A 13,217-nucleotide genomic window follows, 5' to 3' on the forward strand; every position below is an offset into this window, starting at 1 on the left:
AAAAAAAAAAAAAAAAAAAAAAAAAAAAAAAAAAAAAAAAAAAAAAAAAAAAAAAAAAAAAAAAAAAACTAGGAATTTTAATTTCATGAAATTCAGAAACTTTAGTTGATAAAATTTAAATGCAAACTCCTAGGTCATCTTTGTCATAGCTTTATGTAAATACACTTCCTTCTTTTAATAAACATATACTTGGAACAGCCAGCTTTCTCTCCACTAATTTAAAAATAATGCCAATATCATCTACTAAATTCTTCAAAACGAGCTCTTGCTCTGTTGCCTAGGCTAGTGTGCAGTCCTGCGATCACTGCTTGCTGCTGCCTTGAGCTCCCGGGGTCAAGCAATCCTCTAGCCTCAGCTTCTTGAGTAGCTGAGACTATAGGTACACACCACCATCTCCAGCTAAATTTTTTACTTTTTTAGAGACAGGGTCTTGCTATGTTGCCCAAGTTAGTCTCAAACTCCTGGCTTCAAGTGATCCTCCTATCTTGACCTTGCAAAATGTTGGGGTTATAGGCATGAGTCACTGTACCCAGGATAAATTCTTATTTATACTTGGATCTTTTCAGACTGCCTATTGCCTTCTATTCATCTCTTATTTTATTTACTGCATTACTACATTTTATTATCAAGTCAGTAAGCCCATTACTTTTATTTTTCAAATATGTCCATCTACCTTCCATGTTTGTTTTAAAAATAATCTATTTTACTAAGTTCTCTTACTATTCCATTTGCATTGATTTTAATTAATTTGCAATAAATTTGTTAACTATAAGAAGTGTTCTCAATATTGAATCTTTTTTTTTTTTTTCTCTTTTTTTGGAGATAGGGTCTTGGTTCTGTGGCCCAGGCTGGAGTGAGGTGGTACATAAATATAATACTGCAGCCTCAGACTCCTGGCTCAAGTGATCCTCCTGCCTCAGCTTCTTGAGTAGCTAGGACCACAGGTTTGCACCATCATACTCTGCTTAGTTTTTAAATTTCTGGGTAGAGATGAAGTCTCACTATGTTGCCTAGGCTGGTCTCAAACTCCTGGGGCTCAAGTGATCATCCTGGCTCAGCCTCCCTAAGTGCTGGTACTCTTCTTGTTCTTTTATCTAGGAATAAGGTATGTTTCTTCCATTATATGTGACTTTTATGTCCCTCTATTACATTATTCATCATAGAAGATGGTCATATTTCTTAGTATGACCAATTTATTCCTTATAGATTTCATGTATAATTTCTATCTTGTATTATTGTAATCATCTTTTATCCCTACTACATACTCAATGGATCAATGGATTAGACTTTAGGACTACTTTTTTTTTTTTTTTTTTTAGAAAGGAATCTTGCTCTGTTGCCCAGATTAGAGTGCAGTGGTGCCATCTCGGCTCACTGCAACCTTGGCCTCCCAGGTTCAAGCAATTCTCCTGCGTCAGCCTCCCAAGTAGCTGGAATTACAGGCACTTGCCACCATGCCTGGCTAATTTTTGTATTTTTAATAGATACAAGGTTTCACTGTGCTGGCCCAGGATGGTCTTGAACTCCTGACCTTGTGATCCACCAGTGTTTTTTTTTGAGACAGAGTTTCACTCTGTCGCCCAGGCTGGAGAGCAGCAGCACAATCTCAGCTCACTGCAACCTCTGCTTCCTGGGTTCAAGAGATTCTCTCACCTCAGCCTCCAGAGTAGCTGGGATTACAGGTACATGACACCATGCCTGGCTAATTTTTGTATTTTTACTACAGATGGGGTCTCACCATGTTGGTTGGCCAGGCTGTTCTCCAACTCCTGACCTCAGGTGATCCACCTGCCTTGGCCTCTCAAAGTGCTGGGATTACAGGCATGAGCCTGTCCAGGACTACTGACTTTTGTATATTTAATTTACATTTTGCCTCTGCCTAATTTAAGTTCCTTATTAGTTCTCATTTTTCATAAATAATATTAATTTCCATATTTATGCTTCTTCCTTCTTTTTCATGTGTTCCTGATTTAACTAAAAATTACAAAATAAGCTGGGCACCGTGGCTCATGCCCACAATCCCAGCACTTCGGGAGGCTAGGGGGCGGGGCAGGGGGCAGCACAGGGGGTGGACTGCTTGAGCCCAGGAGTTCCAGACTAGCCTCGGCAACATGGTGAAACCCTGTCCCTACAGAACTACAAAAGCTACCTGGTGGTGCTTGCTTGTGATCTAAGTTAACTGGGAGGATGGCTTGAGCCCAGGAGGTGGAGGCTGCAATAAGCCATGATCACACCACTGCATTCCAGTCTGGGAGAGAGAGCAAGATCCCATCTCAAAAACAAACAATCTTTAGAATGTCTAAAAATTAAGCAAATAGGCTGGCTGTGGTGGCTCACACCTGTAATCCCAGTACTTTGGGAGGCCAAGGCGGGTGGATCACTTGAGGTCAGGAGTTTGAGACTAGCCTGGCCAACATGGTGAAACCCCATCTCTACCAAAAGTACAAAAAATTAGCTGGGCGTGGTGGCACACACCTGTAATTCCAGCTACTCAGGAGGCTGAGGCAGGAGAATTCACTTGCACCTGGGTGGTGGAGGCTGCAGTGAGCTGAGATTGTGCCACTGCACTCCAGCCTAGGTGACAGAGCAAGATTCCATCTTAAAAAAAAGAAAGAAAAAAATTAAGCTAATCAATATGAGCAACCGTATGAACTATTTCAAAGCATCTTAAGTGAAATACATATGATTATGTTTAACATTGAATTTTTACTCTTAATAGCTTTTTAAAATATTATCTTGTGACTACAGATCTTTCTGAAATGACTTAACATTGCTTTACTTAAAACAAAAAACCATTCATATAAAGCAATGAGCCAAAAACATTCACATTAGCAGTAGATAAAAATAGATAAGGAAAAGCCAAGCATGGTGGCGCAAGGCTGTAGCCCAAGCTACTAGAGAAGCTAAGGCAGGAGGCCTGTTTGAGGCCAGATGTCCAAGGCTGCAGTGCGCTATGATCACACTTGTGAATAGCCACTGAATTTCAGTCTGGGCAGCATAGTGAGATCCCATCTCAAAAAAAAAAAAAGAAGAAGAAGAAGAAGGGAAGGGCTGGGCACAATGGCTCACACCTGTAATCCCAGCACTTTGGGGAGGCCAAGGCAGATGGATCTCATAAGCCTAGGAGTTCGAGACAAGCCTGGGCAATATAGTGAGACCTCATCTCTAATAAATAAGTAAATAAAAGAAAGAAAGATTAAGAAAAAAGAAAGAAAAAGAATAAAAGGTATGGAATCTTGTAACCATTTAAAATTATGAGACTGGCCGGTTGTAAAACAGAATTTTAAGAAATGAAACAATCCTTTAAGAAGATTATTAAAGTACAAATCCTCAGGCTCCTGGGATTTTGATGTGTAAGTCTCAGGATTTAAATTTTTAAGAAGCACCCCAGATGATTCAGTTGTACATGGCCTACATTGAGAACCACTACTCTCCATCCTGTGAGGATGTCAGGGGAAATGAAACAGCACAGTACACAGTTTTTTCAGATGGTATTTCCAATTCATCTTGGATAGCTCAACTTTAATGGTGAATCTGAGCCTAATTTGATACACTTAAGTGTGACATACAAGTTATATAATTGCTTTGCAAAAAAAAGTCCAACTTAGAGAATGCTCAGCATTTCAGTTTTATGATCTAAGAATTCTAATAAGGCTAAATAGTGCCAATCATTCAATAGTATATTCATTGCAATACAGCAATTGGGAGAAAAATAAGAACCAAATGGAAATTATACACGTGATTTACAAGCTGCAAAAACTCTGACATTTAGAAAAAGATAAAAACCACTATAGAAGTTTAGAATTAAAATATTTTAGGGATGAGACAGCTTACCTTGAGATAACTGTGTTTTTAGGGATCTTGTATCCTGTGTAAAGGCAGAACCAACCGCACTACTTTGGGGTAAGGTACCACTGTTTGATGTTTCTGTTCCAAAGGATGTCAAAGAGCTTCCAGCTTAAAGAGATTTTTTTAAATGATAAAAAATTTAAAAAAATGTTTTACATTTTTCAATGATACAAAGTAACATAGCATTTTAATGATGGTAATTGTCTACATCTCCCCCAACACATGTACAAATTAATAACCTTGGAAATTAAAGTGTATTGAATAATAGTTTGGGAATTCTATGGCAATATGGGGGGTGGGGAGCCAATATACTGTCCACTATCCTTGGATGCAAACCATGTTTATAACACATGAAGTACTGTCCCTAAGCAGTTATGCAGATGGGACAGCAAGGACCCATATCAGCTAAAGTAGCAGAAATAGTGCATTCTACACCAACATTAAGGTTCAATGATTCTAATACTAAGTATCTGCAAAACTGCCAAATCAGCAGACAGGTTTACGAGGAGCTTTTTCAGCAGTTCCAAGGCAACAGACAATGGTCTCTGGTTCCAACGCTTCCCCTTAAGATGGGACTGCGAGGCTGCATTCTGCCTAAAGCATCTGCAATAAGTTCTGGCAATATGAGTAACAAAGTCCCTACAAAGGGCCCAATTCTCTGCCATACTGGGTTGTATCAAATTTCTTCTCTAAGTTTCTACAGTGCTTATGCATCATTCACTTTTGATATACTGTGCTTTCTCTCCGTAGTATTTCATGAATGCAGGTTTTTACTGTATTTCAACAGCACCTCTCTCTTCCATAACCTCTAAATCCAACCTAAAGATGGTAGAGTGATTTTTTACAAAATACAAATGTACTCACACTACTACAATGATTTAGACCTTCTGATGGCTCCCACTGTCCTCAGGATAAAAGTTCAAACTATTTACTTCAGTTAATAAAACCTACCTCTTCTCCCATCATTTTCTGTATTTTCACCAGCCTAGCCCACAGCAGTTTACCCTGCTGCTCTTACAACACATGAAGATTACAATCATGCCCCTTGCAATCTGCTCATTTCCAGGCTAGTCAACTCCAGTTCCTTCAAACATTACTCACCTTACATGGTCTTTATGACACTACCCCCCAACTTCCTTTCTTGGACTCTGAATTTAATGAATTCTATTTGTTCTTATCCCTCTTAAAATGTGGCTTCAGAAAACAGCACAGTATCTCAGACAATGGGAGCCACTGAGACTACCTTGAGGGTGCAATCCAGTGTGGCTGCAGCTCCAGTAGCTAACACAAGTTCCCACAACATCCCGGAAATGCAGGAGCTGGTGCTTTCAAGAATTCTGGGGAAGTTGAACCCATCCAATTATTTCTAGTATTCCTGGGCAATGACCAAGACATCAGTCACATGTTGTATATTTGTATCTCTGTGCTGCTCTGTGCTTCCTCACCTGGCTTGGCCTCCCATTGCTTGTCCTCTGGATTACACATTCGATGATTAAAGCAAACCTCTTCTGTGATTTCCTGATCACGCCATACACCCCTCCTTCTATCCCAATTCTACTACCAATTTACGTCAACAATCGATTCCAAATTATTTTAAATTTATAGTTTAAGACAGGGGTCAAGGTTTATTTTTTCCACGGATAACCAGCTGCTGCAACACCCCTTGTTAAAACAATGTCTTCTCTCACAACTGAACAGTGTTGGTACTCCGTTGTATTTGAGTGGGTCTATTTCTGGATTCTCTATTCTTTATTCCTTGTCTGTTAATGTGGTGAGTTACAACTGATTTTCAAATGTTGCAGCTTGCAGTCCTGAGATAAATCTTTGTCATTATGTACAATCCTTCTTCTGAATTGCTGGCTTCTGCTTCTAATAGTTAAACATTATTACATTTATGTACATGAGAGACAGTGATCTATAATTTTCTTGTAGCAATCTAGTCATAGTTGGTATTTTAGTTATTTTGCCTTGCTTATCGGGTCAGTAAATACTTCCTCTTTCTCTGCTCTCTAAGTTTTCTTTTTAAGAGACAGGGTTTTGCTCTGTTGCCCAGGCTGGAGTACAGTGGCACCACCATGGCTCACTGCAGCCTTGAACTCCTGGGTTTAAGAAATCCTCCTGCCTCAGCCTTCTGAGCAACTGGGACTACAGGCATGCATCATGGTGCATAGCTATCTGAAAGAGTTTGTGTAAGATTAGTAAAAATTATTTCTTCCCTAAATGTTTGGTAGAATATAACAGTAAACAGTCTAGAATTTTCTTTGTGGGTGATTTTAAATTACTGTTTCAATTTCATTAGCAGATACAGAGATACTGAAATTTTATTTCCTCTTGTGTTGGTTTACTATTTGTCCACTTAATCCAAACTATCATTCACATTTACTGACATAAAGCAGTTCATATATTCCCATATTATTCTTTTAAGATCTATATGGATGTCTACTCTTTCATTCCTGATATTGGCAACTTGCTTGGTTCTTCTTTCTTTCCTTAATCAGTTTTGTTAGTGGCTTATCAATCTTTTATATATATATATATCCCATCAAAAACAGACTCTCAGCTTTGCTGATGTATAATCTATTTCTATTTCACTGATTTCTGCTCATCTTTTTTTCTTCTTCCCCATGTATTACTTTTGGAACAATTTTTTTTTTTTCATTTTTTTTCCTAGCTGTCCCCCCACATCCCTGCCAACTTTTTCAGAGATATGGTCTAACTCTGTCACCTAGGCTGGAATGCAGTGGCATGATCACAGTTTACTGCAGCACTGAACTTCTGGGCTCAAGTAATCCTCCCACCTCAGCCTCCCAAGTAGTTAGGACTACAGGCACTCACCACCATGCCCAGCTAACCATTTTTCCTAAACCTTTTTTTTTTGAGACAGGATCTCATTCTGTTGCCTAGGCTGGAGTTCAATGGCTTGATCTCGGCTCACTGCAACCTCCACTTCCCAGGTTCAAGTGTTTCTCCCACCTCAGCCTCCTGAGTAGTTGGGATTACAAGCACCCACCATCATACCTGGCTAATTTTTGTAGAGATGGGGATTCACCATGTTGGCCAGGCTGATCTTGAACTGCTGACCTTAGATAATCTGCTATCTTAAGCCTCCCAAAGTGCTGGGATTACAGGCATGAGACACCATGCCTGGCCCTTTCCCAGCTTTTTTTTTTTTTTTGAGATGGAGTCTCACTCTGACGCTCGGGCTGGAGTGCAATGGCGCAATCTCGGCTCAATGTTACCTCCACTTCCTGGGTTCAAGTGATTCTCCTGCCTCAGCCTCCTGAGTAGCTGGGATTATACGCACCCACCACCACACCAGCTAATTAAAAAAAAATTTTTTTTTAATTTTCAGTAGAGACAGGGTTTCACCAAGTTGGTTGGGCTGGTCTTCAACTCCTGATCTCGTGATCCGCCTGTCTCAGCCTCCCAAAGTGCTAGGATTACAGTGTGAGCCACCGGGCCTGGCTTCCTAGCTTCTTAAACTAGTACCTTAGAGCACTGATTTTAAAAATTCTTATTTTCTTTTTCTTTGAGACAGAGTGTCTCTCACTCTGTTACTCAGGTTGGACTGCAGTGGTGCCATCTTGGCTCACTGCAACCTCTACATACCCAGCTCACGTAATTCTCCTGCCTTAGCCTGCCGAATAGCTGGGACTATGGGCGCATGCCAATGTGCCTTACTAATTTTTGTATATTTAGTAGAGACAGGTTTTCACTACATTGGCCAGGCTGGTCTCGAACTCCGGACCTCAAGTGATCCACCTACCTCGGCCTCCCAAAGTGCTGGGGTCATGGGTGTGAGCCACTGCACCTGGCCAAAAATTCTTGTTTTCTAATATATGTATTTAAAGCTAGGAAAATTTTCCTAAACACTGTTTTAGCTCCACCTACCAACTTCCTGGTCATTAAATTAAAAATACACATTTTTTTTCTTTTTTAGAGACAGGGTTTCACCACATTGGCCAGGCTGGTCTCGAACTCCTGACCTTAGGCAATCCACTCATCTCATCCTCTCAAAGTGTTGGGATTACAGGCGTGAGCCACCGCACCCACAAAAAAAAATAACATTTTAAAATTTTTATTTATTTATTTATTTTTTAAAGAGACAAGGTCTAGCTCTGCTACCTTTCCTGGAGTGCAGCAGCAGAATCACAGCTCACTGCAGGCTTGAATTCCTGGGCTCAACCAATTCTCCACCTCAGCCTTCTGAGTGCTAGGACTACAGACATGTACAACCATGCCCAGCTAATCACAAATTTTTTTCTGTAGAGACAAGGACTCTCTCTGTTTCCCAGGCTGGTCTTGAACTCCTGGCTTCAAGTGATCCTCCCACCTTGGCCTCCCAACGTGCTGGGATTACAGGTGTATGCTATCGCACCTGGCCCAGATTAAAAATATTCTCCAATTTCCTTTGTAAATTCTTCTCTATTAGTGATTAACAAGTTTACTTGATTTGGGGATTTTTCAAGTTACCTTTATTAATTCCAAGTTTAATTATTTTGTGGTTTAAGAAGGTATCATGTATGATTTTAATCCTTTTGGAATTTAGTGTGACCTATTTTATGGCACAGTATTTGGTCTATATTGTTAAGCAGTCCATGTCTACTTAAAACAATATTCTGCAATTGTTGGGTATACTGTTTTATAAAAGTTACACATTTAGGACTGTTGTATCTTCCTGATGAATTGATCCTCACGTTTATGAAGAACGCCCCTTTATCTCTGTTAGTACCCCTGATCTTTAAGCTGCTTTGTCTGACATTAATGTATGTCACACAGTTTTCCTGTTATTGGTGTTTTTGTGGTATACCTTTTTCCATTCTTTTACTTTCAGTGCATCTCTTGCAAACATAATATAGTTGAGCCATTTTAAAAAATTAATTCAGTCTGATACTCTCTACCTTTTAATTGGAATGTTTCATTCCTTCACATTTTACCAAAGTAGATGCTTAATAATCTTTTTTTTTTTGAGACACGGTCTCGCTGTCACCCAGGATGGAGTGCAGTGACGTGATCTTGACTCCCTGCAACCTCTACCTTCTGGGTTGCAGCGATTCTCCTGCCTCAGCCTCCCAAGTAGCTGGGATTACAGATGTATGCCACCACGTCTGGCTCATTTTTTTGTATTTTAGTAGAGACAGGGTTTCACCATGATGGCCAGGCTGATATTGAACTTCTGACCTCACTGACCTCAAATGATTCACCCCGCTCAACTTCCCAAAGTGCTGGGATTATAGGCGTGAGCCACTGTGCCTGGCCTGATCTGTAACAATCCTTAGTCTAACATCCATAATGCCTGAAACAGCCTCCTGGCTTTATGCTACCCATGAAGTTCATAAGCATGCTTTCAAGGCTTCATCACTCAGTAATTAAAAATTAGCATGGAGAACCATGCTCCAATATGGTTTGGCTATTTAACCAACTAAAATGTACCCATTGATGGTCTATTCAGCCAATATTCCTCCATCTGGCATATAAGATTATGAAACTTAAACAGCATGCCATGCCATGTTAGTAAACCTGTCTCGATTATTTGAGAACAACCAGCTGACCTTATCAACTATAGTAAATATAACAGAAAAAATATCTAATTGCTTCATATTTGTTCATTTTAATCCTTGCTACAGAATTATGTTAGATAGTTGGTCAATCTGTGCCTTTCATTGTTTCTACAAATTCTTTTTTCTAACAGCAGCAGTAAGCTCTTATTTTCTACTGTTCAATGGTAACATAGGTAAATACTGTTTTGATGCTTCATTTATTGTGAGATGTTTAATTTTTCCTAAATGTTCAGAAATTAAGGCCAGTAATGATCTAATCTCTTGCACATAAGAACTACTTTTACATCAGCTTTAAAAAAAAGTGCTTTAATTCTACCTGGTATATTATTCTTTTCAATGTATGACAGTATATATTCTTCACAGACTTGCCAAAAGAGTATGCATATAATTAAACTTTGAGTTTTTGCCAAACTGATAGCAAGAAATGGTGCCTTAGTGTAGATTTGTACATTTTTCACTATAAGCAAGATGATTTTTTCTTTTTCTTTTTGAGACACAGCCTGGCTCTGTTTCCCAAGCTGGAGTGCAATGGTGTGATCTTGGTTCACTGCAACATCCACCTCTCAGGCTCAAGCAATCATCCTCTCACCTCAGCCTCTGGAGCAGCTGGGATTACAGGAGTTTGCCACCACGCTTGCCTTTTTTTTTTTTTTTTTTTTGGTAGAGACAGGGTTTAGTCAGGCTGGTCTCCAACTCCTGAGCTCAAGCAATGCTACCCCACAGCCTCCCAAAGTGCTGGAGTCTTTGCATTCTAGCCTGGGCAACAGAGCGCGAAGTATTTTACTCATTTGCCCCATCCTATAATACATACAAAACAGTTTAAGAATTAACAACACCTGGCTGGGCGCAGTGGCTCATGCCTGTAATCCCAAAAGGAGGCCAAGGCGGGTGGATCACTTGAGCTCACAAGACCAGCCTGGGCAACAAGGGGAAACCCTGTCTCTACAAAAAACACAAAAATCTAGTTGGAAGTGGTGGTGCATGCCAGCTACTCAGAAGGCTGAGGTGGAAGGATGGTTTGAGCCTTGGAGATAGAACCAGATCTTATCTCAGAGTAGGGGAGAGGGAACAACAACAACAAAAAACAAACCACAACACCAATAATACAAATTGAAGTCAAGTTTTGTTTTGTTCTGAGATGGAGTTTCACTCTTGTTGCCCAGGCTAGAGTGCAATGGTGCGATCTTGGCTCACTGCAACCTCAGCTCACTACAACCTCTGCCTCCCAGGTTCAAGTGGTTTTCCTGCTTCAGCCTCCAAGTAGCTGGTATTACAGGCATGCACCACCACACCCAGCTAACTTTGCATTTTTTGTAGAGATGGGGTTTCTCCATGTTAGGCTGGTCTCAAACTCCTGACCTCAGATGATCCGCCCACCTCGGCCTCCCAAAGTGCTGGGATTACATGTGTGATGCCTGGCCAAGTGTTCTTAAGAGTTAATAGTTCTACTTGTTGTTAATATATCCTACTAAGAACGTAAAAGTTATCTGAATTATTTTTTCCCCTATATGGTTATATTATCAATTTGATATGCAATAGCATCTGTGCTTTTTGTTTGTATTTGTTCAGTATTAATTTGCCTTTTTTGGTCATTCATTATTATTTTGTGAATAAGTAAAACATTTAAATACTTAAGTCACATCTGTATAAAAAGTATATTAAGAGGAAAAAATGTAATAATTTTAACAAAACTTGTTAGCATATTAATGAGTTTCAAGATACACCTGAAACTAAATTTGTGGTGCAGTCAGAGTTACCTGATAATGATTTCAATGAAATTTTAAAAGATTAGGGACAAAAATTTAAGATTTAAAACTGTTCTTTACCATGGAATAAAGTGTACTGAAATGCTAAAATGTACAGCTATAAAAAAACAACACTGAGCTAATCTGATTATATCCAGATTTTGCACTCAATAGCCCTTGACCCTCTCCAGCCATAAGTAAGACTGTCATTTGCCCAGCCCTGCTGTGCATTCTTGTTATAGCTGTTTCAAAACCAGTGTTAGAGAAACAAAACCAAGCCCTCAATCATGCTATGTGTATCTTTATGTGTGCATGTCTTTTGTATGTTTAAAATGTTTTAGGCTGGGCACGGTAGCTCACGCCTGTAATCTCAGCATTTTGGAAGGCTGAGGTAGGTGGATCACTTGAGGTCAGGAGTTCGAGACCAGCTTGGCCAACATGGTGAAATGCCATCTCTACTAAAAATACAAAAAAATTAGCTGGGTGTGGTGGCGCACACCTGTAATCCTAGCTACTCAGGAGGCTGAGGCAGGAGAATTGCTTGAACCCAGGAGGTGGAGGTTACAGTGAGTGGAGATCAGGCCACTGACTCCAGGCTGGGTGATATAGCAAGACTGTGTCTCAAAAAATAAAAATAAAATAAAACAAAAGATAGAGTGAGACTCTGACTCAAAAAAAGAAAAAGAAATCCAATTATCAATAAGATTTGGTAGATGTTAGATATAACTATGTGTAAAAAAAATGTTACTACTATAAAAGTTGACTTTCAAAAACCTAGTAATATCATAATAATATTAAATAAAGGCTTTAAAATGTCATCAATATGTGTTCTGAACACTGTAAAACAAAGTTACAAAAGGAACATCAAACATTTCTAAAAGTTTGTGTTGAGTTTCTATACCTTTGTGGCAAAGAAAGGAAGAATAAAAAAACAAAAAAATAAGTAAAAGAAAAAGAAAACATACCAACACCAACAGCACCAAACTGCTGCCCAACTAAGGAACTTGGACTGAACTGACTGTATGTGGGCATCCTGCCGAAAGGCCCATAAGAACCCATGGACTGGAATGAAGAAGTCGATGAGCCTAGTGAGGACTGAAGGAAAATCATGGGTTATATTTCCAAGCTCTACGCAACATGTATATAATGAAAAAAATTTCCAGATTTTTATTTTTAAGAAAACTAATAAATTATAACTACTAGATATAAAATGAATTACAATATGCATTTAAAACAGCCAAAGAACTTTCTGATTTCAATATCTGTCTATAATGTGACAATTATACTCAATGTGACTTACAAATACTTTTTTCTACAATAAACTCCCCATTTGAGCTAAGAGTTTTATAGAGAGAGAAAAGAAATAGTTACTTTTCTTAAAGTAAAGTAACTTTGCCTGAAGAAAAATATGAGAAAAGTAACTTTTAGTAATACTGAGTTTTAGTCTGATGCTGATATAAATCTCACTTGTGATTTTACTTATTTTCAATCATTTGAGGCCTACTATTAAATTCACAGGAAAGAGATGTAGAAACAAACATATCCCACGTAAAACCATTTACATTTTTACTTATACTTACATTAAGCTGAGGAACATTTTATTAAAACTTTAACTTAAACCTAAAGCATATATATTTTAAAATATATGTTAATACATATATACTTCATATATTATCTCATTTAAACTGTTTCATAATATAAACATGAAGTGTGTTAAAGGCTACCAGGACAAACACTCACTGATGGCAGGACCTTTTCTGTGTGTTCACTACTAGTGTTAAGCACATACCAGATATTCCGTAAATACTACTGAATGAATGAATAAGAAGATCAAATAGAAGTTTACGATGATTGGAAGAAGTTATTCAACACCATTTTGATTTGCTCTCTCTTAGTTTTTTTCATTCCATAAAACTGATTACTCAAATAACTGGTTCCCTGGAGAATTATCAAAGGCCATATATAAGAGACAGTAAGGTACCACCAATGTTTGGTGTAGGTGGCTATCTCTAAATGTGTCTCTTCCTTCTCCATTTAAAGAGATTCACATTTTTTCAGATTC

General features: G+C 38.8%; 1 protein-coding gene across 2 annotated transcripts in view; it reads right to left on the reverse strand.

Annotated features, from left to right (window-relative positions):
* LSM14A (LSM14A mRNA processing body assembly factor) overlaps positions 1-12,309 on the reverse strand; it is a 27,744-nt gene extending 15,435 nt beyond the window's left edge. Inside the window, exons 1-2 of one of the 2 annotated variants that reach the window (XM_017504231.2) lie at positions 12,121-12,274; positions 3,835-3,957 (exon numbers count right to left, since the gene is read on the reverse strand). In XM_017504231.2, the coding sequence (XP_017359720.1) occupies positions 3,835-3,957; positions 12,121-12,265 (268 nt within the window). In that variant the 5' untranslated portion in view covers positions 12,266-12,274. Of the gene's footprint in view, positions 1-3,834; positions 3,958-12,120 lie in introns of both variants that reach the window. The other variant, XM_017504230.2, reaches the window with a different exon arrangement.
* Between the last annotated feature and the right edge of the window lie 908 nt (positions 12,310-13,217).

The sequence above is a fragment of the Cebus imitator genome, unplaced genomic scaffold (genome assembly GCF_001604975.1).
Source record: "Cebus imitator isolate Cc_AM_T3 unplaced genomic scaffold, Cebus_imitator-1.0 Scaffold318, whole genome shotgun sequence".
NCBI classification, from domain to species: Eukaryota; Metazoa; Chordata; class Mammalia; order Primates; family Cebidae; genus Cebus; species Cebus imitator.